We start from the raw sequence: 17,111 nt of genomic DNA on the forward strand, positions 1-17,111 counted from the left end.
CCTGACCAACATGGTGAAACCCTGTCTCTACTAAAAATACAAAAATTAGCTGGACGTGGTGGCGCACACCTGTAATCCCAGCTACTTGGGAGGCTGAGGCGGGGGAATCGCTTGAACCCGGGAGGTGGAGGTTGCAGTGAGCTGAGATCACACCACTGCACTCCAGCCTGGGCGACAGAGCAAGACTGCGTCTCAGAAAAAGAAAAAAATCATAAGGAAAATACATTTCCTGTTCCTTACGTGGAAGTGGCTCATCACCATGGTCTTCATTCTTGTCATTCTCATGTGGAGGGGCTGAGGAGGAAGGGGAGGAGATGCATGGTCTTGCTCTCTTGGATGGGAGAGGTGGAAGAAAATTGGCATATAAGTGATCACTGAGGCCAGCCTCATGCTGTTCAAGGGTCAGAGTTTGCAGAATGGACACGGTGACAAGTTTGATTCCCCTTTTCCTGCCTGCCCAGTGGGCCCAGCAGGGCAGCACCTGCTGTTGGTCCCGTGTGGCCTTCCTGGAGTAGGGGGTGCCAGGCACTGTGTGAACCCCCACCTCCACCTCTTTTTTCTCCAAGGCAGAGATATTGCTTTTATGTTGTAATATTTTGAGATAAGGAGAAACTGTTAATCATTTAATCATCTTTTTGTTTTTGTTTTTGTTTTTTGAGACGGAGTCTCGCTCTGTCGCCCAGGCTGGAGTGCAGTGGCGCGATCTCGGCTCACTGCAAGCTCCGCCTCCTGGGTTTACGCCATTTTCCTGCCTCAGCCTCCTGAGTAGCTGGGACTACAGGCGCCCGCCACCGCGCCCAGCTAATTTTTTGTATTTTTAGTAGAGACGGGGTTTCACCGTGGTCTCGATCTCCTGACCTTGTGATCCGCCCGCCTCGGCCTTCCAAAGTGCTGGGATTACAGGCGTGAGCCTCCGTGCCCGGCCTTTTTTTTTTTTTTTTTAAGATGGAGCCTCACTCTGTCGCCCAGGCTGGAGTGCAGTGGCACGATCTTGGTTCACTACAACCTCTGTCTCCTGGGTTCAAGCAGTTCTCCTGCCTCAGCCTCCGAAGTAGCTAGGATTACAGGCATGCACCACCATGCCTGGCTAATTTTTTTTTTTTTTTTTTTTGAGACAGTCTTGCTCTGTTGTCTAGGCTGGAGTGCAGTGACGCGATCTCGGCTTACTGCAAACTCCGCCTCTCGTGTTCATGCCATTCTCCTGCCTCAGCCTCCCAAGTAGCTAGGATTACAGGCACCGGCCACTGCACCTGGCTAATTTTTTTGTTTTTAGTAGTGACGGGGTTTCAGCGTGTTAGCCAGGATGGTCTCGATCTCCTGACCTCGTGATCCGCCCACTTCAGCCTCCCAAAGTGCTGGGATTCCAGGCGTGAGCCACTGCGTCTGGCCTAATTTTGTATTTTTAGTAGAGGTGGGGTTTCTCCATGTTGGTCAGGCTGGTCTTGAACTCCTGACCTCGTGGTCCGCCCACCTCAGCCTCCCAAGGTGCTGGAATTACAGGCGTGAGCCATCACACCTGGCCTCAGTCATTTCTTTAAATGATTCTTTAATCATTTAAAGGTGTTAATCATTTCTTTAAAAGAATAACAGAGTAAGTTTTGTAAATGCTACCACTCACCTCCTGAGTAGGCTGGATTTCCCCTGGCTCCTGCTGGCCCCGGCCCCAAGGTTGCTGGAGGCACCAGGTGCTCTCACACCTTGCCTCACCTGTCAGGGAGGTTCCCTTGGCCTTTCGGGAGGGGCTGCCTACACCTGGGATCGCCCCTGCAGCGCACACTCCCCGCCCTATTCTGCCCCCTCTGACGTGCAGCTGGAGCTTCTCCATGGATGGACTCTTCCTCAGCTGTTGATGGTTGCCCTGATGAGATGGGCACGAGGTTGGGTTTTACTTTTTGCGACTGTGGAGAGCGAGCCCTGGTGGTCCTGGGTTTGGGGGTCATGTGTTTTCAAGTGCGCGCTCTAGACAGGCCGTCCTGGCCCCGCCCCCGGACAAGGTGCTGTCTTAGGCTGCGTTTTCAGCCCCTGCGCCGTGGTGAGCTGCGTCCTCTCTCTGCAGACTAAGCTGTACACCCTGCCTGCGAGCCATGCCACGCGCGTTTATGAGATGCTGGTCAGCCACATTCAGCTCCACTACAAGCACAGCTACACCCTGCCAATCGCCAGCAGCATCCGGCTGCAGGTACGGTGGCCTGCGGTGGGCAGCCAGTTCCTGGGGGCCCAGCCAGGTGTCCCCATTTCAGCAGTTGCAGTTCATGGAAGGTGCACAGACAGCCCCAGGATGGGGCCTCAGCTGACCGTCCCTCCTCCGCACCCACTGTGGCCGCAGCCTCCCCAGCCCTGGTGTCCTTCCCTCTGCCTGCAGTCCACGCATCTGTGGCTTGTCACTCTAAGCTGCACGGTGGCATAGGTTGGGGCAGAGAAAAGGAAGCACGGCGACTTCCGGGGCAGTGCATGGCCCTGACGCTCCTGATGCTGCAGAATTTGTGAAGGACGTGCCGCAGAGGGCTGGGCAGGTGGGCAGCACGGGGCAGGGCTGAGAGGGCAGGGCTGGGCAGAGCAGGGCTGGAGGAGCTGCGCTGGGTTTGTCCTATGGATGTTGGCACCAGGCTGAGCAGAGGTGACTGGGATGCGAGCCCTCCCTCCTACAGCAGGTGCTCTCTGGGGCCACCCCTGTGACCTCAGAGGCCTGTTCAGCCTGTGAGTGGAAGAAGTGGCAGGGCTGGAAGCTGAGCTCCGCTTTCTGGCAGTTGAGGGCGTGTGGTGCTGCCAGAGGAGCAAGGCGCCCATCCCCTCCATCCCAGGCGGGCCCAGCTGTGGTGGTGGGGACATCAGGCTCTGTGAGCTCTGAGGCAAGCAGGGAGGGAAGAGGCTGTGGGTGCTGGGCCTCCAGTGTCACCAGGACAGAGCCTGTGTCTGTGTTGGGATGTGGGTGTGTGCACATCAGCAGGTGGCCTTTTCTGTGTGCCGTGTAGTGCGGGACGTGGCTCCGAGCAGGTGGGGCGCCGCCTCTCCTGGGCCTGCATGAGCCTGGCTCTGGATTTCCCTGTCCTCTCCCTGACAGGCCTTTGACTTCCTGTTGCTGCTGCGGGCCGACTCACTGCACCGCCTCGGCCTGCCCAACAAGGATGGGGTCGTGCGGTTCAGCCCCTACTGCGTCTGCGACTACATGTACGCGGGACCTCCCCCACAGCCCATGAGGCTCAGGGCGTCAGGCGCTGGGGCCGTGGTGGCAGCTGGGCGCGTGTCTGAGGGACGTCCCAGGGTTGGGAGGAACCGAGTCCGCTCTGTTCCTTCTGTGGGGACTTGGCCTCAGCTGCTTCTCTTGCTTCTGCAGGGAGCCGGAGAGAGGCTCTGAGAAGAAGGCCAGCGGCCCCCTTTCTCCTCCCACAGGGCCACCTGGCCCGGCGCCTGCAGGCCCGGCTGTGCGGCTGGGCTCCCTGCCCTACTCCCTGCTCTTCCGCGTCCTGCTGCAGTGCTTGAAGCAGGTGAGTGGGGTGAGTGGGGCCAGGCAAGGACTATCCGTCCCACGTTGGGCCAGGAGGACGGGGAGCTGCTACCTGCCTGCTAGGCCTCCCTCCCTGCCTGGCCCGTGGAGGGCAACCGTCCCTCAGAGCTGAGCCTTCCCCCTTCGCTGAGCAGCTGCAGGGACACAGGCCTGTGCTGGGCAGGCTCCCCCTGGCTGAGAACGGGGCTCCCGGGCCCTTGGTGCTGTCCAGCCACAAGCAGAGCCTCAGATGCTAGGCTTCCACCTCTGTCTCCAGGGTCCAGAAGGCCCTGTCCTGACGCCTCCTCTCCTTGTAGGAGTCTGACTGGAAGGTGCTGAAGCTGGTTCTGGGCAGGCTGCCTGAGTCCCTGCGCTACAAAGTACTCATCTTTACCTCCCCTTGCAGTGTGGACCAGCTGTGCTCTGCTCTCTGCTCCATGGTAGCGTGGCCGGCCTGGGGTTGGGGTGGGGGATGCGGTGGGATTCTTCCCGAAAAGACTGCGAGCCTCTGGGCAGAGCAAGTGAGACCCTCCGGGCTGGGGCTCCATTTCCCTCAGACGCAGCTGCACTCTCAAGCAGATTGTGCCTTTGGCAGGGTGGAGGGACCCCTGCCCCCACTCGCAGCTTTTGGGACCGACGTCAGAGGTCCCTAGCCAAGGGCATGTCACAGAGTGTGGATGTGTCTTGTCCTTTTCCTAAGCGGGGCTCCCATGCTGTTCACATCGCATTCCTGGTGTGTTCCTTGGCAGACACTCCCACCACTCTGAAAGGGAGACCCTTCCTAGGAGGGAGGCAGGAATGCTCCCCAACCCCTTGGCCCCCTTTCCTGGGCCTGCGTTCCCAGGGCCTCCCCGGCCCCTCTGGCTGCCCCATGACCTGGCTGCCGGGGAGGGGTTTCATGCCTGGATTTGATCATCAGCTTTCAGGCCCAAAGACACTGGAGCGGCTCCGAGGCGCCCCGGAAGGCTTCTCCAGAACTGAGCTGCACCTGGCTGTGGTTCCGGTGCTGACAGCATTAATCTCTTACCATAACTACCTGGACAAAACCAAACAGGTAGGAGGTCACAGCAGGACAGGCCAGCTTGGTGGGGCTTGGGATTCCAGGACTTGGCCCAGGTAGGCCCCACATTGTTCTCATAAATGGGTTTCTGCCAGGCCAGGGGTGAGTGAGCTGGCTCTGCTTCCCCGGGTGGCTGCCAGGTGCCCAGCGTGGGGGCATCCGATTCCCCCGGTGCTTCTAGCTCTCTCAGGCCTGGGAGCCCTCCGGTGTCCCCGTCCACCCCGGCAGTGTCTCCGCTCCCTGCGGAGTGCTGCCTGGCCTGTCCCTGCTGTCCCATGGGGCAGGTGGCCATGCCGTTGGGTGGAGCGGGGCTGGTTCTGAGGCGCAGGGCGGGCAGGCCAGAGGCCTTGGCTTCTGCCTCTCTCCACAGCCACCATCAGGTGCTGGAAACTCACAGAGGCACTGTGCCTTCACCCGCGATCTGCCTCAGGTCCCCCGTCCCAGTCGCATTCCTCCACACCTCTCTTTGACGTGGCCCTCCGGGATGAGGAGCTGGTATCCTAGAGATTCTGGCTCCCACTCAGGGCCATGCCCGCCAGGAGCTGAGACTCGGCCCGTCTGTGCCCCAGGCCTCAGCTCCTGACGGAGGCCCTGTGGGGAGGTGATGTCGAGTTCCCACCCCTCAGGCTCAGCCCCACCATAGTGGGCCACTTCAGCCCCTCTGAGAGGCTCCCCAGGTCCTCACAGGTCTTGCCCCAAAGCATAGCCAGCCTTGCTGGGCTGCAGGTTCTGAGGCCTTACTGGCCCATAGTGTATCCGAGGGCTGAGGCCGGCTTTGGGAAACGGAAGCTGTTCCCGGGACACTGCCTGGCAGGCCGTCTGGCCCCAGGCTCTGCCTGAGTGCCGCTCATCTTCTGCTGTCCTCATGGAAGACACTGCCCAGGGTTGGTGTGGGATCTGGCGGTCTCGCCACTTCAGGCAGCGCAGCCCCTTGCAACAGAGCCAGCCTGTTAGGACCCCAGGAGCGGGCGATGAGATCCCAGTGTGTCTGGGTTCTGTTGGCCTGTGGGATGGTGTCGGAATGCAACTGACCGGAGCAGTCTGCTGTGCAGAGTCTGCTTGAGTAGCTCAGCGCCGGTGGCTCTGCCCCATAGGCATTCAGGGACTTCCTAAGCCTTGGCCCTTCTCCCGGTGGAGCGCTCGAGGTTGGTGAGAGGGAGGCGAGGTTGCCTCTGCTGCGGGCGTGTGGGGCTTGAGACGCCCTGTCTCCTGCAGCGCGAGATGGTCTACTGCCTGGAGCAGGGCCTCATCCACCGCTGTGCCAGCCAGTGCGTCGTAGCCTTGTCCATCTGCAGCGTGGAGATGCCTGACATCATGATCAAGGCGCTGCCCGTCCTGGTGGTGAAGCTCACACACATCTCGGCCACAGCCAGCATGGCCGTCCCGCTGCTGGAGTTCCTGTCCAGTGAGTCCCCGCCCTGCCTGCACATGCACCCCTGAGGTTCGGCTGTGCCCCGTGTGGAATACCTTGTGTGGGCTTCTCTGATGCCCTCTCAGGACTCCTTGGGGAACCTGAATGTCTCACCTGCTGTTGCCTCAGGGCCTGGGTGTCTCTGCCTGGCTGCTGTGAGTGCTCTCCCTCCTGGCCTTGAGGGGCGGCTCCTCTCACCCCTCTAGTGTCCATGTGAACGCCCCTCCTTGAAGAAGCCTCTTCCCCCTGAGCCTTGGCCCTGCCCTGGTTCTGGGCCTCCTCTCTGTCCATCAGAGCACACATTGCTTCATGGGGGCTTTGTTCGCTTCCCCCAGACTGACTTCAGGAGCTCAGGTGCCTGCCCCTTCCGCTTGTGCGTCTGGGCGGGCCCTCAATGTTTAGATGGCAGAAGGGCACTGCTGGGCCAGCACTTCATGTAGAGGCTGGAGAGGAGATTGTGTGTACTTTGTGGGCCACATACGGGTCCTGTCAGTCTTTCTGTTTTGTTTATAATCCTTTAGAAGCATAGAAGCCTGGCCGGGCGTGATGGCTCATGCCTGTAATCCTAGCACTTTGGGAGGCTGAGGTGGGTGGATCACCTGAGGTCAGGAAATCGAGACCAGCCTGGCCAACCTGGCAAAAGCCCGTCTGTACTAAAAATACAAAAATTAGCTGGGCGTGGTGGCGGGTGCCTTTAGTTCCAGCTACTCGGGAGGCTGAGGCAGGAGAATCTCACGAACCCGGGAGGCGGAGCTTGCAGTGAGCGGAGATCACGCCCCAGCACTCCAGCCTGGGCGACAGAGCAAGATTCCGTCTCAAAAAAAAAAAAAAAAAGTGTGGAAGGCTTTCCTCACAGGTCACACAAATGGCAGGCCACAGCTGGAATTGGCCTGGGAGCCGTGGTTGGCTGGCCATGGGACGGACAGCTGAGGCCAGGGTCGGGAAAGCCCCGTCCGTGTGACTGTGGCCTTCCCTCCTCTGCAGCACCCCGTTGCTGTCGTGGGCAGAGCAGCCTGTTGGCCTTTAGAGGCCCTGCACGGGACCCCGGCTCCCCTGACCACTGTCTTTGTTACTGCAGCTCTGGCCAGGCTGCCGCAGCTCTACAGGAACTTCGCCGCGGAGCAGTATGCCAGTGTGTTCGCCATCTCACTGCCGTACACCAACCCCTCCAAGTGAGTGGCCGCCCCAGGTCCTGTGCCTCCAGCCCTGGCCAGGCCTTGCAGCAGAAAGCCCTGGCAGCCTTGGTGCCCAAGGCCTGAGCGCCTCTGCTTTTTGCACTTCATGCCCTGGGGACGTTTCCCTGGTGCCAGGATGGAGTGCCAGCCCCCTTCTCGTCTCAGGTTTAATCAGTACATCGTGTGTCTGGCCCATCACGTCATAGCCATGTGGTTTATCAGGTGCCGCCTGCCCTTCCGGAAGGATTTTGTCCCTTTCATCACTAAGGTAGGCCCAGGGCCGGCGAAGGCTGTGTCCCTTGACAGGCCAGGGCTTGCTTTGCCCTTGGCTGTCCATGGCTAGGGCAGAGTGATGACGGGCAGGCAGAGGGCAGTGGGAGGGTGTTTGGGGCTGTGCCTATGGCGCTGGGGGCTCTGCTGGGCAGCCTGAAGGGGTTTGATGCATGGTGGGCATGGAGAGGTGGGAGCTGGTGCTGCTGCCTTGCCCTCAGCGAGCAGCTTGTCCCCGGCCAGGGGGCACCCGGCAGGCCTGTTGAGGGCTGGGCCTCCACCCCCCATTGCCACCCCTCACTGTCCGGGCCTGCTCATTCTGCCAGGGCCTGCGGTCCAATGTTCTCTTGTCTTTTGATGACACCCCCGAGAAGGACAGCTTCAGGGCCCGGAGTACTAGTCTCAACGAGAGGCCCAAGAGGTACGGCCTGCAGGGGTGTGCCTGGCATCGGTGTGGGCGGGGAAGGACGTGGGGCTGTGGCCTGGCTGACGGTGCCTCCAGGTCAGTGAGTGGAAACGGGTCCTGCGGCTGGGGGCCAAGGTGCCCTGGAGTATGTGAGGCAGGGCAGGACCTGCAAGGGCCGCTAACACCCCTCAGCCCCTCACCAGGTTGGCCATGGTGGCCTGCAGCACGGTAGCACCATGGCCTGGGTCCTGGCCGCTTGTGCCACACGCACCTACTTGTGGAGTTGGGGAATAGGGTGCAAGCTGTAGGCGCCTGAGCCCCTTGAAGGAGCCCGGCCTTGTCTGGGGCTCCCCCCTCCTCTGCAGTCCCCAGCCTGCCGCCAGCCAGGGACTCTGCTTCACCATCACTGCCGCCTTGCCAGATCGCAAAGAGCTGAGCTGGCCTCTGTGTTCTTGTTTGCATTTCATTTGAACGGCTTTCTGCTCCCGTCCCCCACCTTCCTGCCCAAGCTATTTTGGCTTTCCCTAGATGGGAATACGGCATTTTCCAGCGTGACCTCAGCTCAGAAGCTGTTCTCTGGAGCCCCTGGGGGCTCGGGGTCAAGCTCGGCCATTTCAGCCAGAGACTCCTTTCTGGGGTCTTGGTTTCTTTTCCTAGTGACCTTCAGGGCCTGGCCGCTGAGGCCTCCGTGCCTCCTCGGTCAGAGCTGGGCGGTGTCTGCCTTCCGCGGGTGGTGGGATCGCCTGGCCAGCACAGCCTGGAATCTGCCGTGGGGGTGGCCCACACACGTTTAATTTGCACTGATGTTTGTTTTGGTGTCATGCGTGAAGCCTTACTTTTCCTCAGTCATGTTTACCAGATGTATTATCATGCATTTTTGTTTTCTGTCTCTTCCCCGCTAACTGCCCTTTGGCATGGCTCTTTTGCTCATCTCACCCGCGGGATCTCTCCATCCTGACCCTGTGGCCTGGGACCTTTCCTCCTCACCCCTCCACTGGCTTGTTCTCCCCTCCCGGGAGCTGGGCTCTCTGGGGCGTTGGGGCTCCTTCCTCACCCGATAGTCTGAGGATAGCCAGACCCCCCAAACAAGGCTTGAATAACTCTCCACCCGTGAAAGAATTCAAGGAGAGCTCTGCAGCCGAGGCCTTCCGGTGCCGCAGCATCAGTGTGTCTGAACATGTGGTCCGCAGGTAGCGGGACTGTGTTGGGTGGGGGGCACGGACCCTGGAGCTTGGCCCCGTGAGCACCTGGGTGGCAGTGCATGGGGCTGCTTGCATGACCTCGTCGTCTGCCCGTGTCCTCCCTGGCCAGCCCAGGGGGAGCTGGTGACGAGGGGTGGAAGGGTTGCATTCTGTCCCCAGGCCCCGTATGAGCACGGGCTGGCTGCACGCATTCCTAGGCCCCTTCAGGGTGCCGCTCGGAGACAGCCAGGCGTGCCGGGCAGCGGCCTCCACAGGCTGTCCCCAAGGGCCGCAATGCTGGTTGGGGGAGACACCACTCCTGGTTTTGGCCTTTTCGTATTCTCTAGAACGGACGTTTTTTCTTGGGCTCTCTTCTCAACAGGGTTTATTTTTTGTTGTAGCTGAAAGGGAATAAGGGGCATTTGGGGAGGGTGCTGGGGTGGGGCCAGCCTGGGAGGGTCTGGGTGGGGGCCAGGATCCTCCAGGGCGTGGGCCTGGGCCCCAGGCCACGGCTTCAGTCAGTTCTCCCTGCGGTGTCTGCGTGCATATATGGGCTCTTGGGCTCTCGGCTGTCTCCTGCCTGGGGGTCACCGCTGCTGGCACTGGCAGAGGGGATATCTGTCTCCTCCTGGAAGCCCGTTGCAGCCCAAGGGGTCCCACAGCCCTGAGTCCATCCACCTCTTTGCCTCAGGCCGGCCTCTGCTGTGCAGGACTTGGCCAGGGGTTGGGGTGGTAGGGGTGCTCGGTGAAGCTTAAAGCTGTTTTCTAGCACCTTCTGTATCATGAGCAAAATATTGCCTAGGGGCTATGAAATGTGTATCAGAATGAACCCCGCGGAAGCCTCTTCCCCGTCAGTTAGTGTGACTGGTCACTGGCTGTGGAGCCCCGGCAGCCGCTTGCCTGTCACTTAGTGTGACTGGTCACTGGCTGTGGAGCCCCGGCAGCCGCTTGCCTGTCACTTAGTGTGACTGGTCACTGGCTGTGGAGCCCCGGCAGCCGCTTGCCTGCCACTTAGTGTGACTGGTCACTGGCTGTGGAGCCCCGGCAGCCGCTTGCCTGTCACGTGTGACTGGTCACTGGCTGTGGGGCCCCGGCAGCCGCTTGCCTGCCACTTAGTGTGACTGGTCACTGGCTGTGGAGCCCCGGCAGCCGCTTGCCTGTCACGTGTGACTGGTCACTGGCTGTGGGGCCCCGGCAGCTGCTTGCCTGCCTGGGAGTGAGGGTGAAAGGCCACGCGGGGATCCCAGACCTCTGTGTGCTCGCCGGAGGCAGCCTGCGGGCAGAATGCAACGTGGGCCTATCTGCGTGGCCTCCGCCTCTCTGCATGACTACACTGTTTCGCCATGAGGCCGTCACCTAGTGCTCCCGTGGGCTTTGGTGAGGGGGTGTCTGTCTCTCTAGCCTCCTGAGTCTGCTCTGACCAATGGGCCTGGTCTTTCCCCCGCGGCGTCTCCCCGTTCTCTGGGGTGATGTGGTCCACGTGATGCTCAAGCCGAGGCTCGCTGGGCCGCGCACACCCTGTTGGGTTGTTTCCGAGCGAGTTCCTCGGCCGTGCATGCATTGAGCTTTGATCCCTTGGTGATAGGCGGCTCGGCCCGCCCTGCCTGGCACCCTGACCCCGGTTGCGGCCTCTCCCTCCAGCAGGATACAGACGTCCCTCACCAGTGCCAGCCTGGGGTCTGCAGACGAGAACTCCGTGGCCCAGGCTGACGATAGCCTGAAAAGCCTCCATCTGGAGCTCACGGAAACCTGTCTGGACATGATGGCCCGATACGTCTTCTCCAACTTCACAGCTGTCCCGAAGAGGTGCAGGCAGCACTCCAGGGCTGGGCGGGCCTTCGGGAGCCGAGGCATGCGGGAGCTCCACGGGCGAGCTGGGTTTCACGCTCCCTGTCTTCTAGGTCTCCTGTGGGCGAGTTCCTCCTGGCGGGTGGCAGGACCAAAACCTGGCTGGTTGGGAACAAGCTCGTCACTGTGACGACGAGTGTGGGAACCGGGACCCGGTCGTTACTAGGCCTGGACTCGGGGGAGCTGCAGTCCGGCCCGGAGTCGAGGTGACTGCACCTTCCTTCTCTCCATGCCTGCCAGCCTCGACACTGGCTGTCCCAAGCCCATGCCCACGAGGCACCCTCGTGCCAACCTGGGGACTGAGTCCACCCTGTGCATGGGATTCTCTTCTTAGCTCCAGCCCCGGCATGAATGTGAGACAGACGAAGGAGGCGCCAGCCAAGCTGGAGTCCCAGGCTGGGCAGCAGGTGTCCCGTGGGGCCCGGGACCGGGTCCGTTCTATGTCAGGTGAGCCTTGGCCCCAGCCACTCCCACACAGGCACCAGGGCTCCCTCAGTTGCTGCTGCTGGTCCCAGTGTTCAGGAAGGCCCCTGAGCCCAGAGGCCGGGGTGGCTGGCTTCAGGCCTGGCCCACGTCCTGACTCGGGGTGAGGCCTCCACAGCTGAGCCCACAGCCGTGGAGTGGCGAGTGCGGCCCGCTCGCTGCACAGGGGCCTGTTCTGGGAGCCGGTGTTTCCTGTGGGTCTTTAGCCCGGCTCAATCCTGGAGCCGCCTCTGCTCCAGGGAGCCATGGTCTGACTGCAGGGCAGGTTCTGGGTCCCTCCCTGTGGCCCGGGGTCCACTGAGGCCAGTGCTGTGGTGGGCTGTGCTTCGAGGGCAGAGCTGTCACCCTCTCTGGCTCCCTGTGGCACCAGCCTGCCAGGCCCGGGGGAGCATTCAGCTTTAGGTTGGTGGTTTTGCATCAGGTAGGTGGTGCTCACCAGTCCTCCGCCCTCCTCCTCAGGGGGCCATGGTCTTCGAGTTGGCGCCCTGGATGTGCCGGCCTCCCAGTTCCCGGGCAGTGCCGCTTCTCCAGGACCACAGACTGCACCAGCCGCGAAGCCTGAGAAGGCCTCGGCCGGCACCCGGCTTCCTGTGCAGGAGAAGACGAACCTGGCCGCCTACGTGCCCCTGCTGACCCAGGGCTGGGCGGAGATCCTGGTCCGGAGGCCCACAGGTACTGGGCGGGGCTGGCCTGGGCCCCGTCCCTCTGCCAGTCACCCACAGAGCTGTGGACACACGGGCGATTGCAGACTTGGCCGTCTTGGGGTATTTGGGGGTAACTTTTTCCCCCCCCCGAACAGAGTGTCGCTCTGTCGTCCAGGCTGGAGTGCGGTGGCGCGATCTCGGCTCACTGCAGGCTCCGCCTCCCGGGTTCACACGATTCTCCTGCCTCTGCCTCCCAAGTAGCTGGGACTACAGGCGCCCGCCACCTCGCCTGGCCAATTTTTTTGTATTTCTAGTAGAGACGGGGTTTCACCGTGTTAGCCAGGATGGTCTTGATCCCCTGACCTCGTGATCAGCCTGCCTCGGCCTCCCACAGTGCTGGGATTACAGGCGTGAGCCACCGTCCTGGCCATTTGGGGGTACTTTTAAGTCTCCAGAGGTGAGCTGCGAGGGGCGATCCAGGTGGCCGAGGTGGGGCAGGGGCCTGTAGTGAACCAAGTGGCTTCCATGGCAGAGAGTCGCCCTCCGCGCCTGGAGGCTGGAAGTCTGAGATCCAGGTGCTGCTTGGCAGGAGCTGCTTCTCGGAGGCCTCAGTCCTTGGCCTGCAGCGGCTTTTCCCCTTTGTCCTCACAGGCTCTTTCCTGGGTGTCTGCGTGTTAATCTTAGGAGGAGACCAGCCGTGGCTTGGTCCACTCTGGTGCCTTGTTAGCCTTAATTACCTTTCTTCTGAAACCCAGTCTCCAGAGACAGTCCTGTTCCGAGTTCCTGGGGTTGGGATGAAAGCACACCAACATGGGGGGCACAGCTCAGCCTCTTCCCAGAGGCAGAGGGAGGCCTGTGCAGAGGCCCAGAGCCCAGGGCCGCCTGGGTGTGGCTGAGGGGTGCGAGGAGTGGGGTTCCGGCCCTCCTGGAGGCCTTGGGTCCGGACTGTGAGGCTGTGGGCTGGAGGCTGCCGCTCACAGGTGCCTCCCCAGGCTTGGCCGAGCCTGGCCTCGGGACCGGAGCTGATGGGGGCGGCAGGGTGGTGGCCGCCAGCGCTGGCTCTGACATTGTGGTCCTGAGGATCGTGGGAGGGAGCATCAGGGCAAAACCAGGGCCCAGCCAGGAGGCCTCCCGGGGGCCAGGGATGGGCATGGGGCGGCGCTGGCCTCAGGCCAAAGGTGCTGCCGCCTCTGCAGGGAACACCAGCTGGCTGATGAGCCTGGAGAACCCGCTCAGCCCTTTCTCCTCGGACATCAACAACATGCCCCTGCAGGAGCTGTCCAACGCCCTCATGGCAGCTGAGCGCTTCAAGGAGCACCGGGACACAGCCCTGTACAAGTCGCTGTCGGTGCCAGCGGCCAGCACGGCCAAACCCCCTCCTCTGCCTCGCTCCAACACAGGTGGGTGGCATGGCGGGCCTTAGCATGGGCTCTGCTCCCACTGGCCTGGTGCTCCTGGTGACGGCAACATGGCTGCTCTCTGCTGAGGGCACCTACACGGCTGGGAGTGGCCCCTGGCCTGCCTCAGCACAGTCATCCTCTGGTGTCTGGGAGAAGGCTGGCCTATGGGAGGTGCCTGCCCTCTCAGGAAACTGGAGCTGGCAGTGTCAAAAGCAGTAGGGGCCCTGTGGAGCCTTTGCCCAGCACCCTCCATGGGGAGTCCAGCACTGCAAGCTCCAGGAGGCTCCGCGGCAGCCTCCCTCCCTGCCTGGGCCTGGGTTTGGACACCTAGGCCCGCCTGCACACTCTCGGCCCCCACCCCACTCGGCACTGTGCTTCTCGCCAGACCCTCTGGCCCTTCTCTGTGGCTGCAGATGGCACTTAGTAGCCTAGGATGTCTACTCACGGGAAGAGGAGGCCAAGCCCTCCTCAGGTCCGCCCGAGCAGCTTCCAGCTCTGGGCCCCGTGCGCGCCCCTGCCGGCCGCTGGCCCTGCCCTCTCTCCTCTGCAGGCACGGGGCCTGTGCTCTCTGCTCGACCTGTGTGTAGCCCTCCTCCTGCTGACGTGGCCGCGCACGGCCTTCCCTTGCAGTGGCCTCTTTCTCCTCCCTGTACCAGTCCAGCTGCCAAGGACAGCTGCACAGGAGCGTTTCCTGGGCAGGTATTGGCGCGCCTCTCGAAGGGAAGCGGTTCGCTGCAGAGCGCCACTCTGCCTCATAGATGCTGTGCTCATCGCCTCATCCGCCCGCCCCCATGGTCCGTCTGGCCTCCATTGCCCTGGGGAGCAGGTCCCGACTCGCATGAGGACGTCTGTGCAGAACGCCTTGGCTTAGCCAGCGGGATCCCCTTGACTCGATCCCTTTGTGGCTGAGCCCCGTCTCTGCGCTGTGCAAGCACGCCCAGCTTCAGGCCCGAGGGGTGGGGGTGGCCTAAGTCTCCATGGTGACATCAACTGAGCTGCAGACTCTGACGGGGGCCGGCTCTTTAGGGGGAAGCCCGCCCCAGGCCCCTGCCGAGCTGGCCTTGCCCTGGTCTGGTGGCTCCCCGGCCTCTGGTGGCTCCCCTGGCCTCTGGTGGCTCCCCTGGCCTCTGGAACCCACCGATGGGGCTGCGTGTGCCTCACGTCCCAGGTTGACCAAGGGCCCTGCAGACTGACCTCTGCCTGTTACCCCCAGGCCCTGGCAGGGAGTGCTGTGACCTGCATGGTGCTCCCCTGCCAGGTCTCCACGTGCGGACAGGAGCAAGTTCGGAAGGGCTGCGTGGGACGGGCCCTGGGGCGTGTGACTGTGTGTGTGCAGGGCTGTGTGGGCTCCTGGGGGCTGTGTTGGTCCCCTCTGTTGCTGCTTCTACTCCCTTTCCCTCTGCCCTGACGCTGGCACAGGAAATACTGCTTTGGGACCTCACACCCTCTCTCCTTAGTGTCCCCAGCTGTTGGTCTGGCTTGGAGGTGGAGGGTGAGCCTCTACTCTTGGGAGCGGGCTCCCAAGTCTGTTTGCAAATAGGGACTTCCCCACGCCACGGAATCTCTGCCTCCTTCCTCGGTTATGGAGGGCTGGTTTCAGGTGCCCCCTCTTCTAGAGCCGAGGCCCGTCTTGGGCGGAGAGTGTCTTGCCCCTGCCTACCTGGAGGCACGGGGTGGCTGCTGGTGGACTACGGTGGGCAGAGCCGGTTGCCTGCCCATCCCCCAGGAGCTCATGCAGGAGATGTCTGTGTCAGGGTTACACCCAGGCCATCCCAGTGTCTTCCCTGCCCGCTCGGTGGATGGCAGCAGTAAGCAGAGCCCTGGGGAGGCTCGCAGGGCTGCTGTCCCTCTGGTCAGAAGGCTGGTTCTCAGAGCCTTCTGTGAGCGCCAGGGCCTGGCCTAGCCCCACATCCAGCAGCCCCGTCTGTGTCCTCCCAGACTCCGCCGTGGTCATGGAGGAGGGAAGTCCTGGCGAGGTTCCTGTGCCAGTGGAGCCCCCAGGATTGGAGGACTTTGAGGCGGCGCTAGGCGTGGACAGGCGCACAGACGCCTACAGCAGGGTGAGTGTGGCTCAGAGCCTAGACCCTCCTGAGCTGGGGGGTCTCCTTGTGGGAGGCAGGGCTCGGCGTGGGTGGGCCTGCACCCGGGGAACTGGCTCTGTGAACTTGGGCGAGATGATCTTCCACATCCTTTGTGCATAGACGGTCTGTACTTCCCAGCCGTCCACCTGGGCCGGCCCCTGGCTGCTGGGCAGCCTGTGGTCTCGGGATGCTGATACCTCGGCTCGCACAGTGTGGGGCACAGCTGGTGGTGGTGCTGCTGCTTCACGGGTGGGGACCGTAGCCTGGTGCTTGGGCTGCTCTGTGGCTCTGGGACAGAGGACAGATAGGGCCTCTCACCACCTCCAGGGCAACCCCAGGTAGGCTCGAGGGTGCCTCCTGATGGGATTCTCTTTGGGATGGTCCTTTCTAGTCGTCCTCAACCTCCAGCCAGGAGGAGAAGTCATTCCACGCAGAGGAGCTGGTTGCCGGGGGAATCCCCATTGAACGAGCCGTCTCCTCGGAGGGTGGCCGGCCCTCTGTGGACCTCTCCTTCCAGCCCTCACAGCCCCTGAGCAAGTCTAGCTCCTCTCCTGAGCTGCAGACCCTGCAGGACATCCTCGGGGACCCTGGGGACAAGGCTGACGTGGGCCGGCTGAGCCCTGAGGTTAAGGCCCGTTCACAGTCAGGGATCCTGGACGGGGAAAGTGCTGCCTGGCCAGCCTCGGGCGAAGACAGTCGGGGCCAGCCCGAGGGTCCCTTGCCTTCCAGCTCCCCCCGCTCACCCAGTGGCCTCCGGCCCCGCGGTTACACCATCTCCGACTCGGCCCCATCACGCAGGGGCAGGAGGGTAGAAAGGGATGCCTTTAAGAGCAGAGCCACAGCTTCCAATGCAGAGAAAGTGCCAGGCATCAACCCCAGGTGGGCCTCTTGCTTCCGGGCGGGGCTCCTGATACCATCCTGCAGGAACCTGGTGCCTCAGTTGCCCCAGGCCGAGCAGGCTGGGGAGGGTCCTCGCCTGTGCCCTAGGGCTGGCTGGAGCCCCTGGGAAGGCGGTGGAGTGGGAGATGGCCAGGTTCTGTGTTCCTCCCTGGGCTGTGGCTGCCCTGGCCAGGCCTTCACCTGGGTGCCCACTGTCTCCTCCCTGTGCAGTTTCGTGTTCCTGCAGCTCTACCATTCGCCTTTCTTTGGCGACGAGTCAAACAAGCCAATCCTGCTGCCCAATGAGGTAGGCGTGGCCTCCCTCTCCTGCAGTCTGCTGGAGCTTTGTGGCTCTGGGGAATGGTGGGGGGCCCAGCTCTGCTGCTCAGAGCTCAAGCTTACAGGGGGCTCTAGCCTCGGCTCCCTGTGGCAGCCTGCTGTGACCAGCCTGGGTGGGGTGGCTTCCCATGGACAGGCATCTGGGGCTCAGACAGGGCTCTGTGTGCCATAGTCACAGTCCTTTGAGCGGTCGGTGCAGCTCCTCGACCAGATCCCATCATACGACACCCACAAGATCGCCGTCCTGTATGTGGGAGAAGGCCAGGTGAGGCTGCAGGGCGAACCTAGGTGCCTGGACAGGGCCAGCTGGGCCTCAGCCTGCAGGGGGTGGGAGTCTGGGCCCCCTACGCTCCGCGGAGCTCAACACTGCTGGGTACCCTAGAGCATGAAGTGCTCATTGAGCTCCATGCCACATGCTGCTCTGAGTGCTGAGGACCCAGACGCGAGTGA

General features: G+C 62.3%; 1 protein-coding gene across 10 annotated transcripts in view; it reads left to right on the forward strand.

The window, feature by feature from the left end:
- Positions 1–17,111, forward strand: part of LOC105485816 (TSC complex subunit 2) — a 41,089-nt gene that overhangs the window by 20,867 nt on the left and 3,111 nt on the right. For 3 of the 10 annotated variants that reach the window (XM_011748330.3, XM_011748320.3, XM_071083919.1), the window contains 20 exons: positions 2,057–2,179; positions 3,062–3,168; positions 3,335–3,485; positions 3,802–3,924; positions 4,404–4,538; positions 5,760–5,949; positions 7,034–7,127; positions 7,296–7,398; positions 7,727–7,821; positions 8,868–8,996; positions 10,629–10,793; positions 10,889–11,041; positions 11,170–11,282; positions 11,778–11,990; positions 13,159–13,362; positions 13,993–14,061; positions 15,301–15,422; positions 15,835–16,322; positions 16,554–16,629; positions 16,834–16,926. In XM_011748330.3, the coding sequence (XP_011746632.3) occupies positions 2,057–2,179; positions 3,062–3,168; positions 3,335–3,485; positions 3,802–3,924; positions 4,404–4,538; positions 5,760–5,949; positions 7,034–7,127; positions 7,296–7,398; positions 7,727–7,821; positions 8,868–8,996; positions 10,629–10,793; positions 10,889–11,041; positions 11,170–11,282; positions 11,778–11,990; positions 13,159–13,362; positions 13,993–14,061; positions 15,301–15,422; positions 15,835–16,322; positions 16,554–16,629; positions 16,834–16,926 (2,946 nt within the window). The remainder of the gene's footprint in view (positions 1–2,056; positions 2,180–3,061; positions 3,169–3,334; positions 3,486–3,801; positions 3,925–4,403; positions 4,539–5,759; positions 5,950–7,033; positions 7,128–7,295; positions 7,399–7,726; positions 7,822–8,867; positions 8,997–10,628; positions 10,794–10,888; positions 11,042–11,169; positions 11,283–11,777; positions 11,991–13,158; positions 13,363–13,992; positions 14,062–15,300; positions 15,423–15,834; positions 16,323–16,553; positions 16,630–16,833; positions 16,927–17,111) is intronic. The other 7 variants (XM_011748321.3, XM_011748324.3, XM_071083916.1 and 4 more) reach the window with 7 other exon arrangements.

Source organism: Macaca nemestrina, chromosome 18, assembly GCF_043159975.1.
Source record: "Macaca nemestrina isolate mMacNem1 chromosome 18, mMacNem.hap1, whole genome shotgun sequence".
Taxonomy (NCBI): domain Eukaryota; kingdom Metazoa; phylum Chordata; class Mammalia; order Primates; family Cercopithecidae; genus Macaca; species Macaca nemestrina.